At 43.2% G+C, this 23827-nt stretch overlaps 1 protein-coding gene across 1 annotated transcript in view; it reads right to left on the reverse strand.

Annotated features, from left to right (window-relative positions):
• The window catches only part of LOC134657191 (ubiquitin carboxyl-terminal hydrolase 32), an 86762-nt gene that overhangs the window by 15352 nt on the left and 47583 nt on the right, over positions 1 to 23827 (reverse strand). Inside the window, exons 23-30 of the mRNA XM_063512744.1 lie at positions 20271 to 20410; positions 19943 to 20101; positions 10715 to 10839; positions 9051 to 9185; positions 8186 to 8371; positions 7482 to 7639; positions 6242 to 6370; positions 5621 to 5795 (exon numbers count right to left, since the gene is read on the reverse strand). Coding sequence (XP_063368814.1) covers positions 5621 to 5795; positions 6242 to 6370; positions 7482 to 7639; positions 8186 to 8371; positions 9051 to 9185; positions 10715 to 10839; positions 19943 to 20101; positions 20271 to 20410 — 1207 coding nt within the window. The remainder of the gene's footprint in view (positions 1 to 5620; positions 5796 to 6241; positions 6371 to 7481; positions 7640 to 8185; positions 8372 to 9050; positions 9186 to 10714; positions 10840 to 19942; positions 20102 to 20270; positions 20411 to 23827) is intronic.

Here is a 23827-nt window from a genome sequence, read left to right on the forward strand (position 1 = left end):
CCGGTACTTGAGCTGGAAGGGGTCCTGGTTCTCGGAGAGGAGGTGCTGGTGGTAGTCCAGCAGGTTGTCGTCGGTGACGGGCGTGGCCAGTAATACTCACCACGACGGCATAGAGCCGGTACTTGAGCTGGAAGGGGTCCTGGTTCTCGGAGAGGAGGTGCTGGTGGTAGTCCAGCAGGTTGTCGTCGGTGACGGGCGTGGCCAGTAATACTCACCACGACGGCATAGAGCCGGTACTTGAGCTGGAAGGGGTCCTGGTTCTCGGAGAGGAGGTGCTGGTGGTAGTCCAGCAGGTTGTCGTCGGTGACGGGCGTGGCCAGTAATACTCACCACGACGGCATAGAGCCGGTACTTGAGCTGGAAGGGGTCCTGGTTCTCGGAGAGGAGGTGCTGGTGGTAGTCCAGCAGGTTGTCGTCGGTGACGGGCGTGGCCAGTAATACTCACCACGACGGCATAGAGCCGGTACTTGAGCTGGAAGGGGTCCTGGTTCTCGGAGAGGAGGTGCTGGTGGTAGTCCAGCAGGTTGTCGTCGGTGACGGGCGTGGCCAGTAATACTCACCACGACGGCATAGAGCCGGTACTTGAGCTGGAAGGGGTCCTGGTTCTCGGAGAGGAGGTGCTGGTGGTAGTCCAGCAGGTTGTCGTCGGTGACGGGCGTGGCCAGTAATACTCACCACGACGGCATAGAGCCGGTACTTGAGCTGGAAGGGGTCCTGGTTCTCGGAGAGGAGGTGCTGGTGGTAGTCCAGCAGGTTGTCGTCGGTGACGGGCGTGGCCAGTAATACTCACCACGACGGCATAGAGCCGGTACTTGAGCTGGAAGGGGTCCTGGTTCTCGGAGAGGAGGTGCTGGTGGTAGTCCAGCAGGTTGTCGTCGGTGACGGGCGTGGCCAGTAATACTCACCACGACGGCATAGAGCCGGTACTTGAGCTGGAAGGGGTCCTGGTTCTCGGAGAGGAGGTGCTGGTGGTAGTCCAGCAGGTTGTCGTCGGTGACGGGCGTGGCCAGTAATACTCACCACGACGGCATAGAGCCGGTACTTGAGCTGGAAGGGGTCCTGGTTCTCGGAGAGGAGGTGCTGGTGGTAGTCCAGCAGGTTGTCGTCGGTGACGGGCGTGGCCAGTAATACTCACCACGACGGCATAGAGCCGGTACTTGAGCTGGAAGGGGTCCTGGTTCTCGGAGAGGAGGTGCTGGTGGTAGTCCAGCAGGTTGTCGTCGGTGACGGGCGTGGCCAGTAATACTCACCACGACGGCATAGAGCCGGTACTTGAGCTGGAAGGGGTCCTGGTTCTCGGAGAGGAGGTGCTGGTGGTAGTCCAGCAGGTTGTCGTCGGTGACGGGCGTGGCCAGTAATACTCACCACGACGGCATAGAGCCGGTACTTGAGCTGGAAGGGGTCCTGGTTCTCGGAGAGGAGGTGCTGGTGGTAGTCCAGCAGGTTGTCGTCGGTGACGGGCGTGGCCAGTAATACTCACCACGACGGCATAGAGCCGGTACTTGAGCTGGAAGGGGTCCTGGTTCTCGGAGAGGAGGTGCTGGTGGTAGTCCAGCAGGTTGTCGTCGGTGACGGGCGTGGCCAGTAATACTCACCACGACGGCATAGAGCCGGTACTTGAGCTGGAAGGGGTCCTGGTTCTCGGAGAGGAGGTGCTGGTGGTAGTCCAGCAGGTTGTCGTCGGTGACGGGCGTGGCCAGTAATACTCACCACGACGGCATAGAGCCGGTACTTGAGCTGGAAGGGGTCCTGGTTCTCGGAGAGGAGGTGCTGGTGGTAGTCCAGCAGGTTGTCGTCGGTGACGGGCGTGGCCAGTAATACTCACCACGACGGCATAGAGCCGGTACTTGAGCTGGAAGGGGTCCTGGTTCTCGGAGAGGAGGTGCTGGTGGTAGTCCAGCAGGTTGTCGTCGGTGACGGGCGTGGCCAGTAATACTCACCACGACGGCATAGAGCCGGTACTTGAGCTGGAAGGGGTCCTGGTTCTCGGAGAGGAGGTGCTGGTGGTAGTCCAGCAGGTTGTCGTCGGTGACGGGCGTGGCCAGTAATACTCACCACGACGGCATAGAGCCGGTACTTGAGCTGGAAGGGGTCCTGGTTCTCGGAGAGGAGGTGCTGGTGGTAGTCCAGCAGGTTGTCGTCGGTGACGGGCGTGGCCAGTAATACTCACCACGACGGCATAGAGCCGGTACTTGAGCTGGAAGGGGTCCTGGTTCTCGGAGAGGAGGTGCTGGTGGTAGTCCAGCAGGTTGTCGTCGGTGACGGGCGTGGCCAGTAATACTCACCACGACGGCATAGAGCCGGTACTTGAGCTGGAAGGGGTCCTGGTTCTCGGAGAGGAGGTGCTGGTGGTAGTCCAGCAGGTTGTCGTCGGTGACGGGCGTGGCCAGTAATACTCACCACGACGGCATAGAGCCGGTACTTGAGCTGGAAGGGGTCCTGGTTCTCGGAGAGGAGGTGCTGGTGGTAGTCCAGCAGGTTGTCGTCGGTGACGGGCGTGGCCAGTAATACTCACCACGACGGCATAGAGCCGGTACTTGAGCTGGAAGGGGTCCTGGTTCTCGGAGAGGAGGTGCTGGTGGTAGTCCAGCAGGTTGTCGTCGGTGACGGGCGTGGCCAGTAATACTCACCACGACGGCATAGAGCCGGTACTTGAGCTGGAAGGGGTCCTGGTTCTCGGAGAGGAGGTGCTGGTGGTAGTCCAGCAGGTTGTCGTCGGTGACGGGCGTGGCCAGTAATACTCACCACGACGGCATAGAGCCGGTACTTGAGCTGGAAGGGGTCCTGGTTCTCGGAGAGGAGGTGCTGGTGGTAGTCCAGCAGGTTGTCGTCGGTGACGGGCGTGGCCAGTAATACTCACCACGACGGCATAGAGCCGGTACTTGAGCTGGAAGGGGTCCTGGTTCTCGGAGAGGAGGTGCTGGTGGTAGTCCAGCAGGTTGTCGTCGGTGACGGGCGTGGCCAGTAATACTCACCACGACGGCATAGAGCCGGTACTTGAGCTGGAAGGGGTCCTGGTTCTCGGAGAGGAGGTGCTGGTGGTAGTCCAGCAGGTTGTCGTCGGTGACGGGCGTGGCCAGTAATACTCACCACGACGGCATAGAGCCGGTACTTGAGCTGGAAGGGGTCCTGGTTCTCGGAGAGGAGGTGCTGGTGGTAGTCCAGCAGGTTGTCGTCGGTGACGGGCGTGGCCAGTAATACTCACCACGACGGCATAGAGCCGGTACTTGAGCTGGAAGGGGTCCTGGTTCTCGGAGAGGAGGTGCTGGTGGTAGTCCAGCAGGTTGTCGTCGGTGACGGGCGTGGCCAGTAATACTCACCACGACGGCATAGAGCCGGTACTTGAGCTGGAAGGGGTCCTGGTTCTCGGAGAGGAGGTGCTGGTGGTAGTCCAGCAGGTTGTCGTCGGTGACGGGCGTGGCCAGTAATACTCACCACGACGGCATAGAGCCGGTACTTGAGCTGGAAGGGGTCCTGGTTCTCGGAGAGGAGGTGCTGGTGGTAGTCCAGCAGGTTGTCGTCGGTGACGGGCGTGGCCAGTAATACTCACCACGACGGCATAGAGCCGGTACTTGAGCTGGAAGGGGTCCTGGTTCTCGGAGAGGAGGTGCTGGTGGTAGTCCAGCAGGTTGTCGTCGGTGACGGGCGTGGCCAGTAATACTCACCACGACGGCATAGAGCCGGTACTTGAGCTGGAAGGGGTCCTGGTTCTCGGAGAGGAGGTGCTGGTGGTAGTCCAGCAGGTTGTCGTCGGTGACGGGCGTGGCCAGTAATACTCACCACGACGGCATAGAGCCGGTACTTGAGCTGGAAGGGGTCCTGGTTCTCGGAGAGGAGGTGCTGGTGGTAGTCCAGCAGGTTGTCGTCGGTGACGGGCGTGGCCAGTAATACTCACCACGACGGCATAGAGCCGGTACTTGAGCTGGAAGGGGTCCTGGTTCTCGGAGAGGAGGTGCTGGTGGTAGTCCAGCAGGTTGTCGTCGGTGACGGGCGTGGCCAGTAATACTCACCACGACGGCATAGAGCCGGTACTTGAGCTGGAAGGGGTCCTGGTTCTCGGAGAGGAGGTGCTGGTGGTAGTCCAGCAGGTTGTCGTCGGTGACGGGCGTGGCCAGTAATACTCACCACGACGGCATAGAGCCGGTACTTGAGCTGGAAGGGGTCCTGGTTCTCGGAGAGGAGGTGCTGGTGGTAGTCCAGCAGGTTGTCGTCGGTGACGGGCGTGGCCAGTAATACTCACCACGACGGCATAGAGCCGGTACTTGAGCTGGAAGGGGTCCTGGTTCTCGGAGAGGAGGTGCTGGTGGTAGTCCAGCAGGTTGTCGTCGGTGACGGGCGTGGCCAGTAATACTCACCACGACGGCATAGAGCCGGTACTTGAGCTGGAAGGGGTCCTGGTTCTCGGAGAGGAGGTGCTGGTGGTAGTCCAGCAGGTTGTCGTCGGTGACGGGCGTGGCCAGTAATACTCACCACGACGGCATAGAGCCGGTACTTGAGCTGGAAGGGGTCCTGGTTCTCGGAGAGGAGGTGCTGGTGGTAGTCCAGCAGGTTGTCGTCGGTGACGGGCGTGGCCAGTAATACTCACCACGACGGCATAGAGCCGGTACTTGAGCTGGAAGGGGTCCTGGTTCTCGGAGAGGAGGTGCTGGTGGTAGTCCAGCAGGTTGTCGTCGGTGACGGGCGTGGCCAGTAATACTCACCACGACGGCATAGAGCCGGTACTTGAGCTGGAAGGGGTCCTGGTTCTCGGAGAGGAGGTGCTGGTGGTAGTCCAGCAGGTTGTCGTCGGTGACGGGCGTGGCCAGTAATACTCACCACGACGGCATAGAGCCGGTACTTGAGCTGGAAGGGGTCCTGGTTCTCGGAGAGGAGGTGCTGGTGGTAGTCCAGCAGGTTGTCGTCGGTGACGGGCGTGGCCAGTAATACTCACCACGACGGCATAGAGCCGGTACTTGAGCTGGAAGGGGTCCTGGTTCTCGGAGAGGAGGTGCTGGTGGTAGTCCAGCAGGTTGTCGTCGGTGACGGGCGTGGCCAGTAATACTCACCACGACGGCATAGAGCCGGTACTTGAGCTGGAAGGGGTCCTGGTTCTCGGAGAGGAGGTGCTGGTGGTAGTCCAGCAGGTTGTCGTCGGTGACGGGCGTGGCCAGTAATACTCACCACGACGGCATAGAGCCGGTACTTGAGCTGGAAGGGGTCCTGGTTCTCGGAGAGGAGGTGCTGGTGGTAGTCCAGCAGGTTGTCGTCGGTGACGGGCGTGGCCAGTAATACTCACCACGACGGCATAGAGCCGGTACTTGAGCTGGAAGGGGTCCTGGTTCTCGGAGAGGAGGTGCTGGTGGTAGTCCAGCAGGTTGTCGTCGGTGACGGGCGTGGCCAGTAATACTCACCACGACGGCATAGAGCCGGTACTTGAGCTGGAAGGGGTCCTGGTTCTCGGAGAGGAGGTGCTGGTGGTAGTCCAGCAGGTTGTCGTCGGTGACGGGCGTGGCCAGTAATACTCACCACGACGGCATAGAGCCGGTACTTGAGCTGGAAGGGGTCCTGGTTCTCGGAGAGGAGGTGCTGGTGGTAGTCCAGCAGGTTGTCGTCGGTGACGGGCGTGGCCAGTAATACTCACCACGACGGCATAGAGCCGGTACTTGAGCTGGAAGGGGTCCTGGTTCTCGGAGAGGAGGTGCTGGTGGTAGTCCAGCAGGTTGTCGTCGGTGACGGGCGTGGCCAGGAGGCTCGTGGACTCCAGCCGCTCTCGCCGGCGGACTTCGCACGACTCTCGCCGCTTGTTGATTTTCACTCTAAACAAGAAATCATTACTGACATTATGTATTGACTGCCGATAGTATTATCTTTTCCCACTTTAGAAAGGTCAGGTAACCTGCGTTTTAAGTTGTGTAACTTGTATCTTGTATACATTCTCCAATTTCTCAAAGACGGCTGAATCTATTTGGAAAACTATTTTTTTGTTAAATAGTGTACAATTGCAGTTGTTCCCATCATTTACACAGAATCTGACGATAGGACGAAGACGAAGGAATAACAACAGAAAATTAAGACAACTTTTCAAATACTATTTAATAAATAAATGATATCAGTATTTTTATAGCAACCCGCGATAAAATCTCCCGGATAAAATCATTTGATGAAGTGGAACTTTGATGGCATCATAATTAATTCTAAACTTGTGAAGTCGGTTATTTTCTTATCAAAATATATTGGTAAACAAAGTTTTATTGAATCGTACCTGAGTTTGTGCGGGTCTTTGCTCTTGGCCGTTGGCGTGGCGGGTTGAGGCTCTTCAACTTCGCTCTCTGTCTCGCTCTCGCTTTCCGAGATGGTGTCTTCCACGTCCACGAACATTGACGATCTCCGCCTGAACACATGATTTATTCTTTATTCTTTATTTCATTGTAGCCATGTTCATAATACAGTAAGGTGTTACAAGTATAAAGCGGTAGGTACATGACACCCTGTAAGGGCCCACAATATGATTATCCTTAAACTAAAAGCATATATGTACATTAACTTAACTTATTTTATTTTAGGTATATTGCGCATGTATCCCGTACCATAACAGTGCGAGTAATTTACCATTCAGATATTATATGTTTCTTCTATGGCAAGTATATTGACGAGCAGAGTCGGGTGAGGAGTTAGTGGAAGTTAAACACCTTATGTGTGCTAGTATAAGAACATTCTGAACGTTTATTCTCTAAATGCCTATTGTTTTATACACGTTAGGTTGCGCTGACACAAGCAATATGCGTTTATGTCGCAGTAAACCAAAGCGTTACTGCTAAACATTGAAACTGGCTAATCGCCATATTACACCATTAGTCCCGCGAAATTGTCTACCCTCGTTCAGTACAGTTGCCGTACATATCAGAGCGGCTAAGGCGCTCACAAATATCTGAACACCCCTTTATTTTCAGGGCGTTAGAATGTGTGTTCACATATTTGAACACCTTGACCACTCCGATATATCTAATGGCGACTGTAAAAACGCGAATTTTCTGTAGATTTGCAGACCGGTATCGGAGTTTTTACTGTCACAATGGATGTGAAAAATGCTCAGTAAAATAATCATAAAACAGTTATATAAAGTTGAAAAATATGTAGGTAATATTAATTTACGAAATAAATTGCGTTTGTACGGGATAGCTCATGGAATGCCCCACTAGAATCAAATTACAAATCCAGGAATATACTCAAACTAGCGACCCGCCCCGGCTTCGCACGGTTTAACAAATTATACATAAACTTTCCTCTTAAATCACTCTATCTATTTAAAACAAACCGCATCAAAATCCGTTGCGTAGTTTTAAAGATCTTAGCATACATATGGACAGACAGACAGAGGGAAGCGACTTTGTTTTATACTATGTAGTGATGAGAATAGACATTTTGACGGACATTCAGGTCACCGTAAAGTGGCATTTTAGTAACTGCCGGTAGTAATAGATTCACAAGAGAGGAAAAGGTACCTGTAGATGTTATTAATTTCCATGTGCCTTGCGATGGTCTCCTGTGGTACTGATGCGAGGTATGGCGATGGATCGAAGTCCTGGAACGGGAAGTTGACCACCTTCTGTGACTTGATCCATTTGTTGTTCACGTACTGGAATCGCTTCAAGTGAATAACCTGAAAAATTAACACTGGTATTATATACGGTCTACGAAAGTTCGTGACATGTCGATGAGACGCCGATTGTTGTATCTACTACTGAATTTATCAAACACCAAATGCATAGTATCCGTACTCGATAACACACACAAATTAGCGGCGTTCCTTTTGTTTCCCATAAAGCTTTAAGTCATAATGTATTGTTTGTCGTATTATCATTAGTCATAAAACTGAAACCATTAAATTTCAGGATTTTCGTAAGGTTATCCTAGAGATAGGTTAGGATAGGTTTGTTTTATGGCAATCCTGAAAAGTGACGCGTTTCTGATCCAAAAATTATGACAACGAAAATGCGGGCAAACGACACATTATGACTTAAAACTTTTGGGAAACAATAGACCCACAATTAGCACATAAATCAGCTCCTTGCGCCGATAGCAGAATTAGATAATTTACTAATACTGAGACAGCTCGCCTAGTTTATCATGGATATTTGCAAAGTGTAATGTCCTATGGTATTCTGGTCTGGGGCAAAGCAGCTGACATACAGACAATAAAACTCACCAGTATAGGAGGCAGTCGCCATATCTGCAGCACTTTGGTGGCGGGTTGGGCGGCCCTACATCTCGCACAGTGGTAGCGTTGTTCTAGGCGCTCTTGAGAGGTGAAGGCTCGGAGACAGGAGGCTAGGTCCACGGGTCGGGCCGCTAGGGCGCTGCTTTCGGACACTGATGGGTGGATCACCCAAGCCTGCGATATAAATAAAAAAAATAACTTCATCGACTTTCAGTTCACTTGGAAATCTATTTGCATTTTTCACATCTGCAAGTTCCGATCCCAGTGGTATAATATAAAGCCTTAATTTTTAATATTACCCACGTTAAAAAATCTAGACAACGGGTTTTGTCGCCGTAATTACTGGACTTGGAAGGATAATGAAAATACCGCCACAACTCTCGGCAAAGGATCGAAAAAATCTTATATAAAGTATCAGTTTTCCCAAATATTTGTACCTATATTTTATCGATTTTAATGACAAGGTCTCCTTTTTAAGGTTCCGTACCCAAAGGGTAAAAAACGGGACCCTATTACTAAGACTCCGCTGTCCGTCCGTCCGTCCGTCCGTCTGTCACCAGGCTGTATCTCACGAACCGTGATAGCTAGACAGTTGAAATTTTCACAGATGATGTATTTCTGTTGCCGCTATAACAACAAATACTAAAAACAGAATAAAATAAAGATTTAAGTGGGGCTCCCATACAACAAACGTGATTTTTGACCGAAGTTAAGCAACGTCGGGCGGGGTCAGTACTTGGATGGGTGACCTCTTTTTTGCTTGTTTTGCTCTATTTTTTGTTGATGGTGCGGAACCCTCCGTGCGCGAGTCCGACTCGCACTTGGCCGGTTTTTAATTAAATAGTAGGTATACCTTTTCTCTGGTAGACTGGTACCGCAGATGCAATGCGGTGGGGTCCCAGTCGATGGCGAGCTGCGCGCCGCGTCGGCCGCGCAGCTGACGCAGCAGACTGAAGTCCAGCCGCGTCAGCGAGCCTTCACACGATTCCTGGGTACAGATAGATAGATAGATTTATTTATTTCTTATTGGAAATTACATGGTATTTAACAATGTCACAATGTTTCCAAATAACATGAATTCACAAAAAGATCGTCAGATTGTAAACAATAATACATTAAAACAATTAAGAAATAAGTAAAAAATAAAAAACAATCAAATAATCATAATAAAAATTAAAAGTAAAAGTTAAATACAGTAAAATGAAATGTCAGATAATGTCAGAGCATAATAAACATACTAAATACAATGTCAAAAATTTACCTATGTATGTCAAAATATAAACTACCTATGTCAAAAAATTATCTCTTGCAGAGTATAAAGCGGTCAAAATGTATATAATGCTAGGGCACCCTAGTTAATATAATGTCAGAATAAATAATAATATTGCAAAGTCAAATCAAAGTCATACATCTATAGTTCGTTTTTTTAGCATTAGAAATAAGGTGAACAATCTTGACGTGTCTTTTTATTGAAAAACACGTTTTAAAAATAAATAATGGCAAATATGTAACAATTATAAATCTAATACGGTCATTTATATTCTATATATTCTTCTGCTTTCATAAGGAATAGTTACTGATTTAAAAAAAGCGTTATTCATTTAAAAGACATGTCAAGATCGTTTACCTTCTTTTTAATGCTAAAAAAAACGAACTATAAATATATGGGTGGATCAACTATTTTTTGTTGTTATTCTGTCCGGTCAGCCAAGAGACAATAGTAGTTTGTTAGAAGACATTGTCCACCACCTTCTTCTGTGGAAAGGGTTTATAAGTGTCACAAAAAAGCGTGTTTGGAGAATTTAAATGCCTAAAAATCAGGTTTTAAAGAGTGACCCTGGGGAACGTAACCATGGCAACGAGTGACAAGAAAAAGTTGATTCACCCGTATAACACAGTCGCGTTATAAAAATACTGACAAATAGCTAAACCACATTGAAATTTGAAACAGAATCGTCACATGCTGTACAAGTTCCTAAGAAAAGATTTTTAGAAATGAGTCTCCAAGAGGGACAAAATGGGGTTAAAGATTTTTAACGACTTCTAAGCGGTGGAAGGTCTATTCTGCTTCGCACTTCAGCACTTTATTTTTAAGGTACAAACAGCAACACTCTTATATGTCCATCGGTGGACCTTATGCCTTTTGTATAGTTTGTAGCTTTCTAATAGACCCCGAAGGCTAATCCTATTGTCTATTGTTCAGTAAAACCGCACGTGCTACTTACCTGCAAAAAAGGGTCCTAATTATTCTATTTGGCACCTGAGCGCGGGCTAGTCCAACGCTCAAAAAACCAGTGTAGGTGCGCTCTCCGATAACGCGCCTTTGTTACGCATCTCGATGACACATTTTAGACTGGTTCTGTAGCGTTCGACTCGCCGGCACTCGGTAACCGAAGTACCGATTTTTTATGCAGGTGGTTGTGGCACGTGGCACGAGCGGTTTTTCTTAACAATAGACAATAGGATTAGCCTTCGGGGTCTATTAGAAAGCTACAAACTATAATAAGGTGGTGTTACCTGGTTCTCGCCAGCTCTCGCGGTGTTCTGCCGGAGCTTGGCCCTGGCGATGGGGGAGCTGGAGTCGGGCGTGTCCGCATCGATATGTGGTTGTTGCGCGCACCGTTGTGGACAAGCGTTGTTTCCTACAAAAGGACACATCTACACTTAATGCTTTTGTCCAAATTCTTTTTGGTTAAGCTGACTTTACGGGTTAAGCTCAGAATATGGTTACTTTAAAATTAATAAATATATAAATCATTAGGTATAGTGAAACATCGAAATGAATAAATAACTGCACAAGCTTTTACTGCTTACATCAGGCATCGCCAACCATTTGAGAAGAGACAAACTCAAATAAAGCACCAGTTTTAGGCTATCTCAAAGAGTCGCAATTGTTGTTTTCAGTGGTCTACAAACTCTGTCGTACCTTCAAAAAGCCGTACCGCATGCTCACGAGACGCGCATTGTGACCCCTGGCTTAGCCAATAGAAGTAGATTTTGGTTCAGTATCGATTATGCAATCCGGTTCAGTATCTATACTTATTACGTGATCGGCTGCATATAGCTTTTCGGGGTCCCGTTGTTTCCCATAAAATTTTAAGTCATAATGTATTGTTTGTCATATTATCATTAGTCATAAAACTGACACCGTTAACATTTCAGGATTTTCGTTAGGTTATCCTATAGATAGGTTAGGTTTGTTTTATGGCAATCTTGAAAAGTGACGCGTTTCTGAACCAAATGAATTATGACTAACGAAAATGGGGGCAAACAGTACATTATGGCTTAAAACTATTTGGCAAACAATAGAGACCCAGCTTTTTCACTTCTCATGGTCGTAAAGTTCGACTTTAAGTCATGCGTAGACAACATAAAATAGCTTTTTAAGCTCTATTTCATAAAGTAAAATCATCTATTACGGCCCTCATAGACTTAGTAATAAAGTCCTGCATCTGCCATACAAACTGCCAGCCCTGCCGGCACGCCCCTGAAATTTCCTCGAAATTTGTACAAACTACTATTTTATTCCTGTCAGTCCCCACTTTCAGGGCGTCCCGAACAAATCGCCCTAGGAACATATGGTTTTAAATAATAACAAAAGCGCACACGCAAAATAACTTTATTTCATACTTAAAATACGACACAATCGTAAAATATTAAAGGAAGTTACTTGATTACATTGAAATTAGAATGATACGCATAATAAATTGTCGAAAATACAAACACTGTCTATATTAAAAACTATTGCTTTTTGCTGCGTGCTTTCTGTTTTTTCAACCACTTTTATTAAAATGGAAACCATTAATCATTTTATCGATCTCCGCTTTAGTGTAGTCAGCGAAAGCGTCGATGTCATAGATGGCGCCCCCCGCGGGCTGTCCCGCGTTCCTCTTATTTATTTCTATCAGGGATTCATAAAAGGCCCTGTAGCGTATCCAACTGTCGTAAGGACATTTGTAATGCCTGTTGTATTTCTTGATGAACTCTTCGAACAGTTGTGGAGCTTTGTTTAAATCTATGTCTTCTGTACCGTTAGGATTCTTTTTAGCCGCGACAATTGTCACTAGTAATAAAAGGTAAAATGTTTTCATGGTGAAAAGTCAGGGCGGTATGAGGCGAATGCTTTTATACAGTAATTTTATTTGGTATACCAATGTCACTATGATTTTACGGATTAGAAATGGTGTATTGATAATATTTAATCAAAGTTACTACATATTAGAACCATTCAAAACTTGAATGGAATAATAAGGCCAAGTTTATTTTAAATAACAAGTAAGACAACAAATTTGTGTATTTTTTTGTGTAAAAAAGTGGTTAGTATTGAATAGGGTAGATAATGAATTTATTTTTTTGTTCTATTACTTATTTATAGTTATAAATAGTTATTAATCGTCAGAAAAAAAGCTAATAAAGTAAATAAAGAATGTACGAGGATATCATAATTTTAAATATCTTTATTTCATAAATATGCAGAAAATATTCGTAACATTCTACACATTCTACCTTCCACGTGCTGTCTTTTACTGTCTTCTATCAGTCTTTCTCAAAACCCAATGAACGTTTCCTCTCCGCTTCGGTATTGTCAGTAAATTGAGTGATCCAAAACTGGCCACCGCCAGCGGGCACTTTTGCATTCCATCTATTAATATTCACCAGGTTTTTATAAAAAGCCAGATAATGTATCCACTTGTCCAACCCACATTTGTAATGCCTGTTGTATTTTTTGATGAAATCTTCGAACAGTTGTAAAGAGTTGTTCAAGTCGATAACTTCAGCGCCGTTGGGGTTGTATCTCTTGGCCGCGAGCACCGCGGTCACGAACAATAAGAAGAGGCAAACTGGTTTCATGGTGGAAAGTCAGTGAGGTCTGTAATGACCATTTATATAGGTCGGCTTCAGTTGTACGTTAACGTTCCGTTTCTAATTTTTACGATGCGATTTGAAATGGTTCGAAAATAAGTTCGAAAATATTTCATCATGAACCCATTTGTGAAAACATACATGTAAACAGTGAGCCAAGTAAAACAAGCAACAACGGTTGCACTCCGGGAGTGCCGATAGAAGTGAAAACTCACCTCACTATGTTACCGACGCCCGGTAACACGATACATACGTTTAGCGGAGGTATTCTATTTATTTATTTATTTTCCAATGACTAGAAATAAGGGCTTTTTTATTTTTATTTTTTATTTTATTTTATTTATTCTATTTATTTATTATATATTATTATTATTCTCAAATAAGATCACACTTTTTCATTGACATGTTTATTTACATGCTGCCATGACAACGTCAAATTATTTGAACATAGGTAAAGAGTCTTGAAAAAGAGTCCGCAACATAAATGTCAAATAACATTGAGTTTTTCTTTATTGATTTAAATTATGAGTGGCCACCTTACGGGGCTTACGGTCACGTGATCGCCTTACGCCCCTTACGGTCACGTGATCGCCTTACGCTGTCTCGAGTTTATCATTTTCTCCCCACCTCAAAAAGTGCCCAGCGCCGCTAAAGAAGTTTTCACTATAAAAATGGTCCAGTACGCAACATTCCTTAAAGAACGTATTGAAATTCTTAATCTATAAATTAACTTATCTGCTATGTCTAAGCACTAATAAAGTAAATAAAGAATGTACGAGGATATCATAATTTTAAATATATTTATTTCATAAATATGAATCATATTATTTTATTTGAAAGCAGGTAAGTATAAGTAATATATACTTAATGTAGCTCACATTATACCTTCCACATGCTGTCTTATACTAGTTATACTGTCTTCTATCAGTTTTTACCGAACCCCAATAATCGTTTCAACTCCAATCTGGTTTTGTCAGAAAATTGATTGACCGCAAACTGGCTGCCATCAGCGGGCTCATCTGCATTCCATTTATTAACCTCAATCAGGTTTTTATAAAAAGCTTGATAATGCATCCACTTGTCATGTGGAGATTTATAATGCCTGTTGTATTTTTTGATGAAATCCTCGAACAATTGTACAGAGTTGTTCAGATCGATGACTTCAGTGTCGTTGGGGTTGTATCTCTTAACCGCGAGTACCGCGGTCACGAGCAATACCAAAAGATAAACTGGTTTCATGGTGGAAAATTAGCGTAGTATGAGGAGACTACTTATATACTTAAAGACGGTTTCAATTATAGTAAACATTGCGTTTATAATTTTAACGATGCGATTAGAAACGGTGTTGGAAAACATTGAATCTCCATTAAAATGTACATGTAAAAAGTTTGCAAGCAGCATGCAGCAGCGTTGGTTAGCATTGTGGCCGGAATTAACGACTACTTAGTGAAACCGCGCCAAAAAGCAGGGGTCTTCTGTACTGTCCCTACAGTTCACGCACGCTCCCTTCTAGGGCACGCGCCCTCCTGGTTGTGCCATCTGGTGGCCTAAATCGGTATTAACAACTTGACAATGACATTTTAAGCTTTTAAAATGAGGCTCTCCTGTATATAAGCCACTGTAGCCCCTTACAATGGGGTTGGCAACTGACTGGTTTGCATAGATGGCGCCACCATAGCTTGACCAATTTTCTTTGAGATTTGGCTTAAAGGGCTGACATCCAGGGCATTGACACAATTCTTGGGATTGACAGGGCAACCTATGATGGCGCCATTTGCTAAATACTTCGACCGGCCAACCCCATTCACGCACGGTCCTTATTAATCGTCTTTTTCTTCGAACTTGGCTGTACACACTACGTTTACGTATGTAATAAGTATAATCAATTACGGATAAAGCGGAACGAAGATAAATCCTACTTTAATTTTTAGTTTTGACATACGACTTTAGCACACGTGTAATGTTACATTCAAAATTAGAAACGGTCAAAACAAACATTTATTATGATTAAAATTTTTAGTATTTGACATTGAACTTGTGGAACTGAATTAATCATTTTGTTTTCTAAATTATGGACGGGTGTTTTGTGTAAGGTTTGCATAATAATATGGTAAAAACGGGACCCTATTATATACTAAGACTCCGCTGTCGGTCCGTCTGTCTGTCACCAGGCTGTAACTCAGTTGACTTTTCAGACATGATGTATTTTTGTTGCCGTTATAACAACAAAAATACTGAAAACAAAATTGAATTAATATTTAAATAAGCCAGTAAGTAAAATTAATACAACAAACGTGATGCACATGCAGTTTTTTTGCGTAATGGTACGGAACCCTTTGTGTGCGAGTCCGACTCGCACTTGTCCGGTTTTTAGTTTTCTGTGGTTTATAGCCTCCTAAGGCCCAAGGTCCTACCTATAGCACCTATTCAGTTCGATGTAATTCAAACCATGTTCAATTGGAATACAGTCGCTTTTGTTTCGTTCAATTTTCAAACAACGCAAAATCAACTCTATTTCATACAATTTAAGTTCAACATTGATTTAAACTTCACGATTTTTACATTGTATTAAATTGTACAACGGGACTTAAAAAGTTTTATGACTTAACCGCGCGGTTAGAAGATGTCAATGTCAACTTTAGCCAGTCTTCTCCGAGACCACAACGCTGTCCTCGAAACGTCGGAGGTAAATCTTAAAACTTAGATACGCGATTAAGTCCCGTTGTACAATTTAATAATTTAAACTAGTACTTGTCAAAAAAAAAAAAAAAAAAAAAAAAATATATATATATATATATATATATATATATATATATATATATATATATATATAATATGTTATAGTGTCCGTTGAGACACGACGAAATAAAAACTAAATTGTGTTGCTCTGAAAGAGGAAATTTTATTACAAACAATGATATTTAAATAATAATACAGACTGAAATAATAATAACTAAAACTCTTACCTGAAAGAGAAACAACATTTAAAGCTTATATTCCATATCTTTGTATTTTAATCAATATCTATTTTCAATATAATTTATTCATTGAATAAAGCCTATGACATTTAATGTCTCAACATATGTGTCACAAGTACTCATAGATAATCAATGGTAGGCAACAAAAAGGCTTTATTTACATCTCCCCCCCCCCCCTACTCATAAATATCATATTATGATTATGATATTTATGAGAAAATATACCTACTATATTATAGCACACTTAAGATTCTTTTGATATTGGAACAAGTTTCGTTATGTGAAAAAAATTTGACTCTAATTTCCTGTGTCCCGTGTTTATCTTATAAATTGAGTCTGATATTTTTTCTAAGATTTTATATGGACCAACTTTTATTTCATCAAGTTTCTTTCTATTTAAGCGATTTCCGTTTTCCACAAATACTAAGTCTCCTACTTTGAGATCACACATTTTTCTATTCTTATCATATTGTTTTTTATTATAATTATGCGACTTTATAGTATTTTCTAACGCAATTTTTCTATCTTCTAACAAGTTCTTCCTCGTTCCTCCTTGCTTTAATTCTATCGGTAAAATATCTACACTTTGTCCTTCCAACAAATATTTTGGAGAAAACCCTGTCACTGTATGTTCCGTTTCATTATACCTTTGAGTACATTCGTGAGCAATAGTTGTCCATGCTAACTTATCCTTTCTTTCATTAATCTTACATCGGATTTTATTGACCAGAGTTTGGTTTAGTCTCTCATTTAATCCATTAGAAAATGGGGCATTTACTGCAGTAAATATAATGGGAATATTTTCATTTTCTAAATAGAGCTTGAATTCTCTTGAATTTATACCTGGGTACTGATCAGACAGAATCGTGCCAATTTTATTACCCTGAGGAACTTTTTGAACAAGCTTTATAAAATCACTAGCATTCTGTGTTTTAGATGTCAAAATAAAGGCATGTCTTGTAAAGTGATCTACAAGTAAATGCAAATATGTTTTTGTGGAGCGTGAGCCCCCAAATCCACCAATAGTGTCAATAGACACTATTTCAAACGGGAATGTAGCAGGACCTAAGTGTGACATTAATCCAAATTTAAATTTTCCTCTGGATTTATTTTTTATACAAATTTCACAGTTATCACAAAATTCCCTGATATGTTTTGATAATTTTTTCGCTACATAGAAAGGTTTTATTTTCTTTTCCATTTGTTTTATGCCTATGTGACAGTAATAATTATGTGTATTTTCAATAATCTTTTTACAAAAATCCTCTGTTAGAATAATTTTATCTTTTTTTCGAATATTCTTATAGTATACATTATCTTTTAACTTCAGTTTGTTTCTATTTTGTATTATATCTTCATTATTATCTTGATCATCTATTATGTCTTCTAATTTGATAAAGTTTACGATTTTTAATGTTTCATCTTGATTCTCATTTGGTTCTAATACCGGATTCCGGCTTAAACAATCTGCTTCTATGTTGTATTTCCCTGGAGAGTAAACTACTTCAAAATTAAATTGTGATAAGTAATATGTTAGGTCTCCTAATTCTTCATCCGTCCTAGCCTTAATATTCATCTTTTCAAGAGGTTTATGGTCTGAGAAAACTGTAAACTTCTTCCCTATGAGCCAATATTGCCAGTATTTTACTGCTTCTTTGATCGCTAAACATTCTAAGTATATAGCTTTCTTCTTTTTCTGAGTATCATTTAATTTTCTTGAAAAATATGCGCAAGGTTTCTCCTCTGCATTATTCTGAGGTTGCTTCAAAATCGCGCCTATGCCTTGGATTGATGCATCCGTGTAAATGTGTATGGGCAGATCTGGGTCAAAGATTGCTAAAATTGGTTGTGAACACAATAGTTTTTTTATAGTCTCAAATGATTCTTGGCATCTTTCTGACCACACGAATAGTTGTCCTTTTCTTAACAAATTATGTAATGGGTCTAATATTAGTGATATATTTGGAACATATTTTCCGTAAAAGTTTATTTTACCCAAAAATTGGCGAACATTTTTTTGTGTTTTTGGTATAGGGAAATCTTTAATGGCAATCAAATTATCTTTTAGCGGAGATATTGTATTATTTTGTATGACATGACCTAAATACTTAACTGAATCTTGTGCGAAGTTACATTTTGAGAATTTCAATCTAAACCCTTCATTTGATATTGCCTCCAACAGTAAAGCCAAGTGTTTTATGTGGTCTGTAAATGTTTCCGAAAATATTAAAATATCGTCAATATAATTTACCGTGAAATCTGATAATCCATGTTTTCTTATAATACTACTCAGTATTCACTGGAAAATGGCAGGTGAGGTTTTCAAACCAAAAGGGAGACAGGTCCATTGATAATGCCCTTCTTGAGTGACAAAAGCAGTTTTTTTCCTATCTTCAACCTTCATAGGAATTGACCAGAAAGCTGAGTTTATGTCTAATGCCGAGAAAAATTTACACTTTCTTGTTTTAACCATTAAGTCTTCAATTAATGGAAACGGTTGTGATTCAGGAACTACAATTTTATTTAAGTCTCGAAAATCTATACACAACCTTGTTTTTCTTCCGTCTTCTTTTTTGTAAGCTAATGTTACTGGCGCGGCAAAAGGACTATACGACTCCTCAATCAACTTTTTTTGTAATAGCTGTGATACCTGTTGTTCTATTTCTTTCCTATCTTCAAATGTGCACCTATAAGGTCTTTTACTACAATATTTCTCTATTTGTAGGTCAATGTGTGCCTCATAATCTTTCACTGTACCTATATCAAACTTATCTTTTGCAAAAAGTGTTTTATATCTACTAATCAGTTCGTCTATTTCAGATTGCTGCTGCGAAGTCAAATGACTCACTGCAACATCAAAATTTTTAACCTCTATGTGCTCATTAAAGTTTATTTCATATATTATGTTGTTTGTTTCATTTCGAGTTTCTTCTTCTATACACAAATCATTATGTTTTAAGCTTATATTTTGTTTTTCTTCTGTTTCGGAATCTGATACACCGGGATACATTATAGCATTTCCGGTATCGACATTTTTATCATTTTCTATCATCTGTGTATTTTGTGTAATCTCTAAAGTGTCATGTTGGGTGAGGCGGAATTTCCCTATGCAATCTAACCCAATCAAGAAATCATAGTTAAAATTCTTCTCATCTACAACGAACACATTAACGTCATGTTCCATATCAAAAATCTTTATCTTTAAAGTTACCATTCCTATAGGTTTTTTAACGCCATCAATTGTTCTCAAGTAAGCAGTTACACCTTTTTTGCTAATTGTATTATTTTTAATACGCAACAACTTCGAACTTATTAAAGATACATTAGACCCTGAATCATAAACTCCTAGAAGTTGTAAAGTATTATTTAACAATAGCTTAGTTTTAATTAATGGCGGAATCACAAGTTTTTTGGATCTATTTCACTTAATTCTACCTCTAACTCGGAATGATTAACGCTTCTTATTTGCTCCCGTTTTGGCCCATCAGTATTTTTATTTTTAAACCAACACAACGACTCAGGATGGTACCGGTTTCCCTTATTTTCTTTTTCACAAATTCTACATGGATGATAATCTTTTCCATTCTTCTCCTTATTCTTATTTTCTAGACTCACCGATTTTTTTTCCCAAATCTTCTTGCTCACCAAGTGTTCTAAACCTCTAAGATTGTTAAATAAATCCTCAGTTTCTTTTAGATCTTCTCTGTCTATCCTATCAGCTACAAATATTGGCAACCCTATAGCAATAAGGTCTATCAACGTAGATTTATCCATCTTTTTATTTATCTCTAGCAGAAGCCTTTCTTTTTTTATATATTAGTACTATACATATATATATATATTAGTTCAAATTTGGGATGTTTCGTTTGTATGGCTGGGTTTTAGAAGGATAGTGTGAGCTCACCGTAGGTACATAGCGGCGCGTCGTCGCTGGGCAGCGCGCAGCCGCGGCACAGCGCCGGCCACGGGCACAGCGCGCACCACGCGCCGCCGCCCGACACCAGCCGCAGCGTGAACGGGAACTCGTACCCGAGGCTGTGGTCGGTGAGGAGGATAGTGTGAGCTCACCGTAGGTACATAGCGGCGCGTCGTCGCTGGGCAGCGCGCAGCCGCGGCACAGCGCCGGCCACGGGCACAGCGCGCACCACGCGCCGCCGCCCGACACCAGCCGCAGCGTGAACGGGAACTCGTACCCGAGGCTGTGGTCGGTGAGGAGGATAGTGTGAGCTCACCGTAGGTACATAGCGGCGCGTCGTCGCTGGGCAGCGCGCAGCCGCGGCACAGCGCCGGCCACGGGCACAGCGCGCACCACGCGCCGCCGCCCGACACCAGCCGCAGCGTGAACGGGAACTCGTACCCGAGGCTGTCGTCGCTGAGGACATCACGGGATCGCTTACAATCCTTGTCACATTATTATACTTTGTCTTATAGTTCTTTTTTTTTTAGCATTAGAAAGAACTTGAAAGAAAGTAAGCGATCTTGACAGGTATTTTAATTGAAAAACGCTTTTTAAAAATCAGCAACTTATGGAAGCAGAAGAATATAAATGATCGTATTAGATTCATAATTGTTAAATATTTGTCATTATTTATTTTTAAAACGTGTTTTTCAATAAAAAGACACGTCAAGATTGTTTACCTTATTTCTAATGCTAAAAAACCGAACTATAGACTTCAACAGTTGAGAAAACATTTTGTTTTGAGCAAAGAGAATAGTGTATAGTATAGAGAGTTACTGTCATGGTAAATTATGTAGCCACAGTAAATTTACTGCCATCTTTCGACAGAAGATTAAAACTGTTAGAGAGCCATTTGACTTTGATCCTTATTCTTTCACTGATATGTGTCAAATTATTAAATGTCAAAAATTAACGCCATCTAATCGAGACTAGGCGAAAGGTATGGTGCAATCTTTTCGAGCGATGGCGCCACACCTTTGGCCGAATGTCGATGTCACCGACGACAACCTGGTGGACTACCACCAGCACCGGTTCGTTCCCCTCATGGGCCACCATTTAATGTATCGTCGTGTGCCTTATCACATTATGTAGCCATAGTACATTTACTGCCATCTTTCGACAGAAGATTTAAACTGTTAGAACGCCATTTGACTTTGATCCTTATACATTCACTGATATGTGTCAAATTGTTAAATGTCAAAAATGTACGCCATCTAATCGAGACTAGGCGAAAGGTATGGTGCAATATTTTCGAGCGATGGCGCTATACCTTTGGCCTAATGTCGATGTCACCGACGACAACCTGGTGGACTACCACCAGCACCGGTTCGTTCCCCTCATGGGCCACCATTTAATGTATCGTCGTATGCCTTATCACATTATGTAGTCCCAGTAAATTTACTGCCATCTTTCGACAGAAGATTAATGTGATAGGCAGATGCGCGTATCTACACGTAGGTCTCGTAGTATACATATGTACACGTAAACCACGTAGTGGATACTTAGCGAATTAATAAACAGATAAAACACCTCTCCATCAGATAAGGGATTTCCTCTTCAAGACACGTAGTTTAATAATATATATAGTTGATCATTAGAAGTACTGGGGGGATTGGTGGTGACTTGTAAAGTGACATGATATAAACTATAATACAGGAACCCGAGATTAGTGTCTACTCCCCTCCCGGTACTCTGCCTATTTCATGGCGACCGTGACAGGACTAACGAAGGCACGCTTAAGACGTATCGTTACGAGACTTGGGTATACTGTGCAGAAGTTTAAAAAAAAATGATACTGATAATGTTGTTGTGTGAACTCTACAATTTATATGAATCAAGATTCTCCATGAACGAAGGCACGCTTAGACGTATCGTTACGAGACTTGATTATGGTATGGGAAGGTCCCAAAGTAGACATTAGGATTACTTATGGCTCTTTGTGGAAAAGTTTAAATATAGTAGAGTTGTTATATATTGAAATGAGCTCAAGTAAAAAGTATGTTACAATGTTAACTAATTAATGTCTTTCGCGCGGGACATGATGATAATTACCTAGGTTATGTAGGAACTATTTAGTTTTTACTTATAAACGGACTTACCGATCGGGAAATGATTTAAAGGATTATGACTGTTACTAACTAGTGGATATGCTGGTAGAACTAGAATGATTAACGGTATCCAGAAGAGGTACGAGTATTGTTGGGAAAACTGGATTATGTAAAACGATGTAAAGATTGTCAGGAGCAGAAGTTTAGCAGTAGTGATTATGGTTAATAATAACATAATTATGGTTATAATTTATGACTACTTATCACAGCTACAGCATCTTTTGAGGAGGAATTTTTAGATTACTTGGACTTGGATAAAACACGATATAAGTATATTATAACTTTGAAATGTGAAGTATTATACTTGTGAAATGCAATGGTGTGTTAAAAATAATTTAATTCTAAAAGGAAATTGTAAATCAAGCATTGTTAATCTTAAGGTAGGAGATTTAGTGTTAATTAAGGACGAATGTACCTACACGAAAATAATTTTTTTTTTTTTTTTTTACACCACATAGGTGGCAAACAAGCATACGGGCCGCCTGATGGTAAGCAGTCACCGTAGCCTATGGACGCCTGCAACTCCAGAGGTGTTACATGCGCGTTGCCGACCTTTTTTTAAAAACCTGTACACTCCTTTTTTGAAGAACCCCATATCGTAGACCCTAAATTAGAAATAGAGTAGAAATTTGTATAGAGTCATTTTCAGAGGGAGGGAACCCCTTACCTTTTCAGGGGAGGTGTGATAGGCAGATGCGCGTATCTACACGTAGGTCTCGTAGTATACATATGTACACGTAAACCACGTAGTGGATACTTAGCGAATTAATAAACAGATAAAACACCTCTCCATCAGATAAGGGATTTCCTCTTCAAGACACGTAGTTTAATAATATATATAGTTGATCATTAGAAGTACTGGGGGGATTGGTGGTGACTTGTAAAGTGACATGATATAAACTATAATACAGGAACCCGAGATTAGTGTCTACTCCCCTCCCGGTACTCTGCCTATTTCATTAAAACTGTTAGAACGCCATTTGACTTTGATCCTTATACTTTCACTGATATGTGTCAAATTGCTAAATGTCAAAAATTAACGCCAATCTTTTCGAGCGATGGCGCCATACCTTTCGCCTAATGTCGAGTAGATGTCGTTAATTTTCTCTATTCTCTTTGGTTATGCGAACCAGGCATTGATCTTCAAGGTTACTTTTGGCTTGCAACTTTCTACTCATATAATATAAGCCATAAGGCTCAAAGGGAACTGTGTCAAAGGTTTACCAGTCTGTGGCGTGGTTGCTGGCGTCTAGCGGGCGCGCGCTCAGTAGCCGCGCGACCTGCGTCCACACCTGCGCGTACACGCTGCGGCCGGACATGCCGTGCGCGACGCCCACTAGTAGAGGTACACCGAACAGCGCGGGCTTGCTGCGCTGAGCTGGGAGTAGGCGTCCATACGGGTTTGTCTCCTGCACAAGTATCTTACCAGTCTGTGGCATGGTTGCTGGCGTCTAGCGGACGCGCGCTCAGTAGCCGCGCGACCTGCGTCCACACCTGCGCGTACACGCTGCGGCCGGACATGCCGTGCGCGACGCCCACTAATAAAGGTACACCGAACAGCGCGGGCTTGCTGCGCTGAGCTGGGAGTAGGCGTCCATACGGGTTTGTCTCCTGCACAAGTATCTTACCAGTCTGTGGCATGGTTGCTGGCGTCTAGCGGACGCGCGCTCAGTAGCCGCGCGACCTGCGTCCACACCTGCGCGTACACGCTGCGGCCGGACAT

Source organism: Cydia amplana, chromosome 19, assembly GCF_948474715.1.
Source record: "Cydia amplana chromosome 19, ilCydAmpl1.1, whole genome shotgun sequence".
In the NCBI taxonomy this organism is placed as follows: domain Eukaryota; kingdom Metazoa; phylum Arthropoda; class Insecta; order Lepidoptera; family Tortricidae; genus Cydia; species Cydia amplana.